Source organism: Meriones unguiculatus, chromosome 16 (assembly GCF_030254825.1).
Source record: "Meriones unguiculatus strain TT.TT164.6M chromosome 16, Bangor_MerUng_6.1, whole genome shotgun sequence".
NCBI lineage: Eukaryota > Metazoa > Chordata > Mammalia > Rodentia > Muridae > Meriones > Meriones unguiculatus.
The window spans coordinates 930,848-942,313 of record NC_083363.1 but is presented as its reverse complement, the minus strand read 5'-3'; the positions used below and the strand labels follow the sequence as shown (position 1 = coordinate 942,313).

At 50.0% G+C, this 11,466-nt stretch overlaps 1 protein-coding gene across 1 annotated transcript; it reads right to left on the bottom strand.

Moving 5' to 3' along the window:
- Positions 1-8,176: 8,176 nt before the first annotated feature.
- LOC132648276 (patr class I histocompatibility antigen, A-2 alpha chain-like) lies at positions 8,177-10,302 on the bottom strand. The gene is made up of 5 exons (XM_060368975.1): positions 10,233-10,302; positions 9,716-9,985; positions 9,215-9,487; positions 8,388-8,663; positions 8,177-8,280 (listed from the first exon to the last, which is right to left on the bottom strand). Exons 1-5 carry the CDS (start codon positions 10,300-10,302, stop codon positions 8,177-8,179), a joined length of 993 nt encoding a protein of 330 aa, XP_060224958.1.
- Between the last annotated feature and the right edge of the window lie 1,164 nt (positions 10,303-11,466).

Genomic DNA, 11,466 nt, shown 5'->3' with positions numbered 1-11,466 from the left:
TGTGTCTTCGCGGCACCTGAGCTTCCCGAGGACCAGAGACTGCTTTACCTTCACTGAAACGGCGGGCTCACGTGACCACCTTGAGAGTGGACGGGGCGCGAGGTGGGAGGGGCTTCTAGGATACACTCCACCTTGGGAAACCCTGGAATCTGGTTGAACTTGCCCCGAGTAACGGGCTCCAAGTTTCTGAAGGCGACTTTGGGTTCTGACCCGGGGGTGGTCGGAATGACTCGGAAAAGCTTGACCGAACCTCCAAACACTAGAGTGAGCAGAGAACAAAGTGAGTCTCTAACGTCCAAGGTGCTGCAGGGCTCAAGCAAATCGCTGATTTCCTGAAGGAACTGTCCTCCGCCCCGGAGAAGGAGAGGGCTCCTTTAGTCGCCGGGTGCATCTAGGCTAGACCAGATGGGAGCGGGGTCCTCGCGGGAGGCCTGCACGCCGATGGCTGCGGAGCCGCTCCACGTCAGCTGGGCCCTGTGCTGCCCTGGGTAATCAGCCACCTCGTTTGCGGCGGCCCGCGGCGAAGGGAGGACCACAGCGGTCTCCCCGACGATTTCTCCCCTCCGTGGGGTCTAGGAGATGCGGGCAGCAGCCCCGGGCTTGTGGGCTGGGAGGGCCATTCCGGGCAATCCAAGCCACCCAGGGCGAGGTGACCCGTCCAGGCGGCGCTCGCCTGCCTCGCTCTGGTGGTGGCGGTGCAGCAGGGTCCTCGTATTCTCACACAAGGTCTGCGCGTTGGCCGCGGAGGGTGGGGGGACGCGGACGCGCGTGGCGAAGGCGGAGGGTCCGGGGGTCGCGGACACGCGGCTTCCCCGGGGCCGCCCCGCCCTCCCCGCAGAGCCCGTTTCCCTCCGACCCCGCACTCACCCGCGCGGGTCTGGGCCGTCGGGGCCAGGGCGGCCGCCAGCAGCAGGAGCAGCGCGCGCGGCGCCATCGCCCCCATCTGGATCCCGGGAGTCTGAGCTTTAGAACCCGGAGCCTCGGAGTGGAAATTGCCGTCTCGTCCTAAGTGTGCAGGCTCGAGAACCTGACTCCGTGTAGGAGAGCAGGAGGGGAAACCTCCAGGCTGTGCTCCCCAGCCGTTCCTGATTGACCAGGGGCTTGCGGTTTATCCTGTCTTCCAGCACCGAGCTGTCCTCAGGTTGTTCAAGAGTTGTCTTGGTCAGTTGTTTCCAGACTTTCCGCTCTCAATACCTCCTTGCGCTCTTAGGATTTAATGAATTTCCCCAAGGAAAAGGTGTTTTTGTAAGTTACACGTGTAAATAATATTAGAAAATAAAACCTTTTAAAATGTATTCAGTTGACTTAGAATATTAACAAATTCATTGTGTTGATAAAATAAACCTTTCTGAGAAATAATCATTTCCAAAATGGACAGTCTGAAGGGTCTTTTTTGCCCTTAACAAATTTGCAAATCTTTTTCTTAATTTGTTTCAGTAGAAGAACCTGTTATTCCTGCTGAGGCATCTGAAACAAGCAGCCTGCCTTACCGAAATATGTAGGCGGAATATTTTAATGCTGTGAGCAATAACTGTAGATACTCATCTTTAATACCACAGTAAAAATAAAAACGTATTAATATTTATTTAGACAGAGTTCATGAATCCTGCCTTGGACTTGAAGAGGGGGTGTTCCTCCAGGACGCCCTCCAGAGATTCCTAATTGGTCAGGCTCCTGAGAACAAGTTATTTTTATTCTGGCATAGTGGCCCAGTGCTTAGCCACAAACAGAGCAGGGAAGGCGCGCGTCTATGACCCTCTGCCGAGGCTTGGAGGCAGCATCACGCGAGATGGGCAAAGAGGGTGAAAGCACCGGATGGAAGGAGAGTTTTGTGTAGGTACCGAACATTCCCCTCTGGAGAGAGGAAGAGCGGTATTTGGAAGGTCTTCAAACTGAAGATTTACAGAGACTTTCCCCAAGACTGCACAGTCGGGGTTGCTGGGGAGAAGAGCGTCTTTGACCAGCCACGCTTGTGTGGGAGCACTACGGACTCATCGCTCACGAGTCGTCCCTGTGCAGCTGGTTGCACCAAAACACTGAGCCGCCACTGCACCAACGGGTCATCTTTGCTCTATTACTGGTGCCCAGTCTAGAACGAACAGATGTTTGCTCCTGTTTTACCAAGACACACAACTTTGCTTCCATTCTCTTTCCATCTAATTCACTTCCAACCTTTTATTTAATTTTCTCTTTATTCCCCCTTTCTCATCTTTTTCTTTTCATCCCCCTTTCCATTCGACTACATTTTCTTTGCTTTCCTTTCTCTTCCCTATTTCCTTTCCTCACCAAAAGATGCTTGTTACATTTTTTTTGTGCAACTGCTAGTTGCTGTTTTCTGTTGTTGGCATGACACAAGGACTGTGCAGCCATCTCTGTGCCTCTGATCTATTAGATCACGTATTTTGGAGCTCAGAACTCAGCCAGTGCCTTTCTCTTCTGTAACCATCACTTTCTTTAGCCTTCATTAATTTAAATGTCTTTAAATGTCTTTAATTTGATATTACTCTCTGAATCTCTCTAACTCAGAATTTTCATCTAGAGGTCTTCAGTATTTGCCACTCATCAACATGACCACCTCACTTACTTATTTCTCTTTAATTAATTGTTCTTTCATTTATTAATTTTTAGTCTGAGTGTATAACCATGCCTGGACTTGAACTTCTGAAGCTCCAGCCTCTACTCCCCAGGTGTGTATGCCATTACATCTGTCTTTTTCTTTTCTTTCTTCTGGAGATGAGGTTTTGTTACGTAAAATGAGGTACGTTTCTGAGCTTAAGTGACCCTCCCGTAGGGTCACTTCCTCAGGAGACTTCCTCAGCAAGCAGCAGGATCCTGGACCTGTGCCATCACTCCAGACCCCGCATTTCACTTGCGCATCTAAGAGTAAACCTTTCTACACAGGCACCTGTCATTTCCCCTGCACACACCTGGCCCTTCCATGGCCCTTCCCTTCCCTGCTGAGGGAGATGGCGTCTCTTCAGTACTCCATTGCAGCAGTGTCCTCCTTTACGTCTGTGTTTGTACCTTAGAACGAGGCCCATCTTCCCACTGTGTGGGGAACTCGGCCTTTCCACCATTTTGGTGGAAGTGACTGCGTGTCCAGCCCGGAGTGGACTGCACCCTGCACTCCTCCTTACCACCTCACTCCACATGGCTTAAAGCAGGGATTCTTTCCTTATCTCCCTCACCTGCAAGACCTGGCTGTGTCTCCTCTCCTCTCCACGGCAGTACTGGACACACCCCTGGGGCCGCCTCTGCCCTAGAACACAGACAGGGTGCCCGGGGGTGGGTGCTTGGGGGTGCGAGCACCAAAGGTTCCTTCTGCTTATCAGCAACACAGCAACAACTTCCTGCTAACGCCTGGCAGATTCCTCCGTGTTTCCCAGGGGTAGGTGCTGTGCTGAGTACCCCAGCAGAACAATCACATTCCTTGTCCCACACTCACACTCTGGATCACCTCTCACCTTGATATGTCCTGTAGGAACCCTTACTATGCTCGAGTGTCTTCCTTTTCTCTTCCACCAGGACATTGCTAGCAATACTGGCCTGTGAATCCTTTGGTGTAGCCAACATATAAAAGTTGTTTGCCCTGCTGGGCTCTGTGGCACACGCCTGTAATCCCAGCACTTGGGAAGGCAGAGGTAGGTGGAGTTCTGTGAGTTCAAGGCCAGCATGGTCTACAAAGGGAATCCAGGACAGCCAGGGCTACACAGAGACCCTGTCTTGAAAAAACCAAAACCCAACACAAACCAAACCAAACCAAACCAAACCAAACAAAACAAAACCAACCAACCAACCAACCAACCAACCAATCAAAAGTAGCTACATGCTATTCTGCAGCAGGTAGGAAGAGACTGGTCCCAGCACAGGTGTTTGAAAAGGCAAAGCTCAGCCCCAGTGAAACACTTCCTCCAGCAAGGACACATCTCCTAATCCTTCCAGAGTCCCACGCCCTGGTGACTAAGCATTCAGACATGAACCTTGGCGGCTCGTTCTTCAGAGCACATGTCTGCTCTAATGAATGTGGCCTTGGGGTCTGAGAAGGCTACATAAAGAGGCTGGGGAGGACTCAAGGACTCTGTGGGGAAAGGAAGCCACCATCCCAGGAGGGGACGTACTGTTCAGTCTGCACATTAGATTTGCCCACGGTCATGTCAGCAACCTCTCACCCATGCTCTGTAAATAAAGTTATCAATTCCTCACAGAGAACCAGTCTTTGTCATTGAGACTGTATGAGAGTCGACATTGCTTAGTACTCCATAGTAGAAAAATTTCACAACAGATGCCCAGTTCACAGGAATAAATAAGATTGTGTTCACAGGAGACTTAAGAGGTGGAGGGAGCTGCAGAGATGGTTTAAAGGTTAAAAGCACTGGCTGATATTCCAGAGGTCCAGGGTTCGATTCACAGCATTCACAGGGTGGCTCACAACCGCCTGTACCAGGGACTCTAACAACCTGTTCTGGCCTCCGAGAATGCTAGGCATGCGTGAGTACTGAGGAGTATGTGCAGGGAAAACATCCACAGGTGTAAAATAAAAATACTGAGGCTTTGCCTCTGAGCGTGCCTTGCCACCTAGGAGCCCACGCCCAAGTTCTTGTGCATTTACCTTTATCCTCTTCTGGATCTTCATGCTTGGCATATGCATGAAGATCTGTCTCATGGCTAGTCCTTGTGGAGCTACTGTGGGGACGTTAGGATCTTCATGCTTGGCATCTACATGAAAATCTCATGGCCAGTCCCTGTGGAGCTACTGTGGGGACATTAGGATCTTCATGCTTGGCATCTGCATGAAGATCTGTCTCATGGCTAGTCCTTGTGGAGCTACTGTGGGGACGTTAGGATCTTCATGCTTGGCATCTGCATGAAAATCTCATGGCCAGTCCATGTGGAGCTACTGTGGTGACATTAGATCTGACCATCTTTCTGAGTCTGGGCTTGGTCTGCCTGGCACTGTGGCTAAGCAATAACTAGGTATATTTCTGTTCATTCTTAGGTTTTTTTTTTTTCTTTCTTTTTTCTAGCTTACTTCTGTATGTCTTTAACAGACTCCACACAGCAAAGATTCCATAGGTTGTCAACTTTTGCTTTCTCAAGTTTTAGTAACTTGTTTTGTTGTTTTGGAGGAGATGTGGAATCAAGATTTTAAAAGATGGTTCTGGAGAGATGGCTCAAGGGTTAAGAGCAGTGATTGCGACTGTTCTTCCAGAAGACCTGAGTTTGGTTCTCAGCACCCATATGAGGCAGTTCACAATTGTCTGTAATGTCAGCTCCAGAATGGGCACTGCACATATGTACACAAACACACGCACATTCTCTCCCTCCTTCCTTCTCTTACACAGAGGGAGAAACACACACATGAAAATTAAGGGGCCTGGAGAGACGACTCAGTGGTTAGGAGCACTTCTCACTCCTGCAGAAGATCTGAGTCTGATTCCCAGCACCACATGGTAGCTCACAGGAGACCTGATGCTCTCTTCTCACCTACGGGGGCACCAAGCACTCACACGATAAGCAGACATACATGCAGGAAAATCATTCATATATATTATATGATAAATCCTTAAAACTGAGAAAACGAATTGAGACCCTGGAGCATGTCAAGCACAGAATCAGCAATTCTGACTTCTTTAATTTCAACTGTATGGATATTTTACCTGCATCTATGTCTTTGCCCAAGGCGACATGAAGAGGTCATTGGATCCCCTGAGACTGGAGTTACACATGGTTCTAAGAGCATGTGGCTTCTGGAAACTGAACCCCGTCCTATAGAAGAACAGTCAGTGTTCTGAATCACTGAGACATCCCTTCAGTCCAAGAATCAGGGATTCTTACTGTACTTTGAATCCAGAGTGTTCTCCAGAATGTTCTAGCAAAGTTGTCTCCTCTGGGTGTCACGTCACAGTCAATTCACGCCAATTTGGTCTCAGGAAGGTCTTCTGAGGCAGAAGGAATGACTTTAGGACACCAGTGCATGTCTTCCTGGAAATCATCGCATTGTTCCTCCGGACCTGAGAATGGGGTGCGATGGCTCTAAGGGGATCTGTGGCACAGAATTCGTCATTAAACACTATGGGGGGGCTGTGCAGAAGACTCAGCAGCTAAGATCACTGTTATACAGAGGACCTGTGTTTGGTTCCTAATGTCCCCATGATAGTTCACAGCTGTCTGTGACCCCAGGTGCAGGGCACCCATGGGCACTGGGTGTGCCAGGGGTACACAGACAGGCATATGGAGATAAAATACCCATAAAATAAAATAAAGGAACCACTATGTGTCCTTTGGATAGTGAAAGAATGTAGGTAACATGCAAAACCAAAGAGCAGCTCAGTGGCAGTCACAGAAAATGGCCACCATGGCTTCGAAGCGTCCTCTTGGCCACAGGAATGATGGCAGTCACAGCTTCATGCAGGGTAGAGACATCGCCATGCTGAATGTGTGGCAGCCAAGGAGCTCTGTTCAGAAACTACCATCCAGATGGTAGAGGAACTACCATCCAGCAGCATGGCTGCTCTGGCAAGGATCACACCCAAAGACATGATCTGGCTGGAATGCAGACCTGTCCTTATTGCACGCCTGTAAGCCTAAGGGTAGTAGGCAAGGCAAGGTTACTTTGTAGAGGCAGCAGCCATGTTTGCAAGTGATGTTTAATTGAGGGGCAGACAAAGTGACAGATCAGAGAAAGATCTGACAGAATGAGTCAGGGACAAGGTTTGCCCAGCACACACAAGAACAGCAGAGCAGGAGAGCCTACTTAAGGGCAGTGACACAGAAATGTTAGGTGAGGTGTGGAGGGTGATGTGTGTGTGTCACAGTTTTACCAGGACAGTTTTACAGAGACAGGTTACAGACACAACAAGCTACACACAGGTGAAGACAGAACAAACCAGAGAATGAGGCAGTAAAAGCTTCATTTACAAGAAGCCTCTACTTAGGTGAAGACAAGATTCTTCACTAGAGAAAGTAAAACATTTAAAGATTACTTTATTAAGCACAGTTTAAGTTTATTAGAAAGAAAAATGAACAGATTTAAACTGAGGTTGAATGGAAAGACAGGAACCTAGAAAAGGAAAGAGAAGATTGAAAGATGGATTTCAACTTCTCAACTTGCTTTGGTTGGCTTTACCCACTAAGCAAACCATGGGAAGAATTTACCAAACAAAATTGCCAAAATATCCACATCCTTATATGTTAAGAAGGAAGAATAAGTTTGTAGCTCATTGGAAACTAAAGTCCGTCTCTGGTGGAGGTCGCCCAGGCCTGACTCTTCAGGTCAGCAGGAATGTCAGGGAAGACAGGTCCATGTGCAGAGGAGTCATGCTCAGGTCTAGGCTGGACTCACTTCCTTGTGTCACACTGACAGGAGACAGACACTTGGAACAGTTCCATGCCAGTCACTGAAAGAAAAGTCGGGAGCTTTTGAAGTCACACACGGTGGGTGTCTCACACTATAGAAGGAAATAATGAAGAACAAATTCTGATTGGTGACTGTTAAGCCATGAAACTGAACAGGCCTTCATGCTAAAAGCAGTCCCACTACAGAGAGCCAGCACAGCTCAGGAATGTGTTCTCTGAATACCTCCTATGCTACTGGCAGACATGCAGCAGACCTCTGGGAACTGTCTCTGCCTCTGGCAGAACAAACTAGACCTGTTAAGAGCCCACAGCAAGAGGGCCAAGAGCCCCCACAATGGGTGCCTGTCTACCCTATTGCCAGGGTCTCAGGAACCAACTCCCACACATCTACTAGGAGCCAAAGCATAGATGCCTCTGTCCACCCTGTGGGAAGCACACAGCCAGTGAGAGACAGGGAAGCAGTAAAGGCATGGGAGTGGGAGGATCTCCAGTCCAAAGCCCAGGGAAGTGTCTAGAACTGTGAGTGCAGCTCCAGGGAAGGAGCAAACAGGAGGGAGGTTTACATAGAGAGGACCAACTGGCCTCCTCAGGTCTGTTCTCAGTAGGGACCTTCTCTGTGGCATCTGTCTGTGGGGAATCAGAACCAGTGTGATGGGCCTGTCCATTATTTCCTTTATGCTCTACAATAGAGTTCATGTCAGCACACAGGCCCAGGGCCCAGGTGTGCATACTACCTTCCTCTGCTGAGGCAGGCACATTTAGAGCCTGGGTTTGAAATCTCTGGGGAGACAAGAACTCAGGTCACCTTCCTTCCTTACCTTTACTTCTTTGATAACAGAAAGATCACTACAGCTCCCACCACGAAAGCTCCAAGAACCAGGCCAATAAGAATGGCCATGAGGAAGAGGGTTGGCTGAGGAGGCTCTGAGGAGGGAAGGGAAGGAAGAGTGAGGACCCTGACCCTCGCTCTCCACCCTGATCCTGCTCATGTGTTTCCTGACAACAGGCTCTGTGCTCACACCTGCCCTTACCCCATCTCAGAGTGAGGGGCTCAGGTAATGCTTCATGGTTCACATGACATGTGTATCTCAGCTCCTCTCCAGAAGGAACCACCACAGCTGCCCACTTCTGGAAGGTTCCATCCCCTGCAGGCCTGGTGTCCACCAGCTCCATTTCCTGGGTGTGGTTGTTCCCATCCCTCTGCCAGGTCAGGGAGATGTCAGCAGGGTAGAAGCCCAGGGCCCAGCACCTCAGGGTCACATTCCCTCCAGGTCTGACTTGGTGGCTCACATGTGCTTGGGGAGCATCTGAGAGCAACAATTGGAACAGTCAGGCATTTGCATTCCTCCTGGGGTGTGAGCAGAGCTCATGTGACCATCCCTGGACAGGAGGGGAGGGCTGCCTCAGGGAGGGGAGCAGACTCCAGTCAGAAGCCTAAAGGCCTGGTCTGGATGGTCTAATCCTGACTTTCATAATCGCCATGGGGCAGCAGGGAGCAGGAGACTCGGGGTCTCCCTCTAGGCAGATAGACTTCTGGATCTGACTGGACAGGGGGTGAGGGACTCAGCAACCCTGCAGTCAGACTCAGTGTCGCTGTGCAAGGAGAGTGAACCGGCCTGAGAGAGGCCATGATTCTGAAATGGAAGGGAGCTGCTGCTTAATTGACACACTGAACTGTCCTGGGAGAGGGTGAATCCTCTGGAGAGTCCCTCTCTTTGAGTCAGGAAACCGAGGAACACTCTTTGCTTTTGATGCAAGACAGTGTAAGTATTCCAGCTGCTCCCTGCTTAGGAGGAGGCCTCAGGTGACAGGAGCTCCAATCCCAGAAACAGAAGGAGCTGGCAAGTGCCTCTCTTACCAGAGCGCAGCAATGTCTCCTTCCCAAGGTCCAGGCATGTCTGAAGCCTTTCCACACAACTCCCCTGCAGGTAAGCCCTCTGTTGTGCGAAACTTTTGTTCTCCCATTGTCTTCTTAGCATGTGAGCTGCCTTGCCCTCTGCAGTCCAGGAGCTCAGGTCCTCATTCAGAGTGATGTAATCGTAGCCATAGTAGGCGAACCGATGGTGACCGCAGAGGAAGCGCCCATCATTCCCCACACTGCAGCCTCTCACAACCTGTAGAGTGTGATATTCTTCCCCACCGCATCAGCTACCCGTCACTGGGATGCTTCCCAGCCTCCAGGAATTTTGTCCCAGTCTAACCCCCTAGCCAGGCACAGTCTGTGGCTTTCGCAGGTCGAAGGTCTCCAGAGCCCCCTTCCCCCATGGCCAAACCATGCACCCCGGGACTAGAGTGAAGCTCAGTGGAGCAGACCATGAAGGTATGGAGGGGAGGTGACCTCAGAGCAGGGACCACTCACCGTTCTTGCTGTGGTTGTAGTAGCCCATCATGATTTGAAGAATCATTCCGTTATTCTGTGAGTCGAGCAGGGCTTCCTCTGTCACTTGCTCCCAATATTCACGTGGTTCCTGCTCCATCCAAGGAGCCCGGGGTTGCATCACTGCAGTTGCTGCCTTGCTGTCGAATGCCTCAAAAGGTGTGGTGTCCAAATAGCCGACCCGGATGAACTGGGGCTCCCAGAAGTCTGGTCCATAAACCACAGTGTCGAAAGTCTGCAGCCAGTGAGAACCTGGGGGTGGGGTGCACTGAGACCCTGACTCTTCTGCCTGGACCCAGGGCAGGTTGGTGGGATGGGAAGGGAGCAGAGAGGGGTAGAGGAGGCCCTCTGGACCTGAGATGAAGGAGAGGGTCAGGGGTCAACCAGCTGGGGGAGCTGGGAGGGTCTAGTTATGGGAGGGAGAAGATGCAGAGGTGAGGATTCCCAGAGCTGCACCTTGCTCCCCAAAAGGCCATTTGGCTCCAGGCCCAGCAAGTACCTGTGCAATTCTGTGTCAGGGCCACGGCCACCAGCAGGAGGAGGAGGGCACAGGGTCCAGGCGTCCTCATCCTCCGAGATGAGTCGAGTCTCAGTCAGCAGTGGCGTCTCTTCACTTCATAACCCTGATGTGGGTGAGGCTGATTGGCTGCTCTGAGATTTCCCAAAGGTAGTGGCATGGACCAGGTGGGTTGGGTCTTGGAGAGGTGACCTCCTGGGAAAGAAATCTCTAGGGTCTCCTCTCCCACCTCAGACCCAGGTCCGTAGCCAGGCATTTTGACATCAATTTCTGGGCATAAACTGTATTCCTTTGATCCATGTCCTCCTGGTCCTGGTCACCGCATCCTTGAGTCTTAGTCCTGTGACCAGCAACTCAGCAACTCTCAAACGTTGGGATGTCAGAATCTCTACACACCCTTAGACCTTGTGTAGTCTTCCATGCTGACTGTACTCTTGCAGGTTTTCTCAATCCACAGTCATCATGTTAGGAACTGGAGGCTTTGAGGGTTTTGATTCAATGTGGATATTAATAACTAATTGTAAGTAAGCAGAATAAAAAAGAGAAAGAACTTTTTTCCAAAATGAAATGGTGCTGTCGTAAAAGCTTTTTGGATAGTCAATATTTCTGGACGTCCTTATCTTCATCTTCCTCACTATACATCAAGAGAATTTGTGTCTCCTTTTTCACATTTTTCTTTCATTTGAAATGCAGAAAAATGCAGTTTTCCAGACATGTTGTAGGAGAAACAATTTCAAAACTCATTTTTATATGTATGTATTTTTGCGTGTGTCTCTGTGTATGCAAGGAGTGTGTTCTCATGGGATCCCAGAAGAGGGAGTAGGAAACCCTGGAGCTGGAATTACAGGAACTTGTGAACTGCTAGACTCAAGTGCTGGGAAATCAGTTCTGGTCTTCTCCAGAGCAGCCGGGGCTCTTCCCATCACTCCAGGCCCAGGAGAAAAATCATTAACATCTTCAAATAATTTCAGTTTTCTTTTTGAGACAGGGTCTCAGCATGTGCCCTGGTTGGCCTGGAAGTGGCTATGTAGACCAGGCTGACCTAGAATTCAGACATCCACCTGCTTCTGGCTCCAGATTGCTGACATTAAAGGAATTTGCCATCCACATGGGCTAATTGTAAGTTTGCTCATTGATAAGCCACTAAATGGTCACAGGAGGTACTTCCTCAAGATTGTTCACACTGTGGACTTGAAACATCATTGAGTCCTTCACT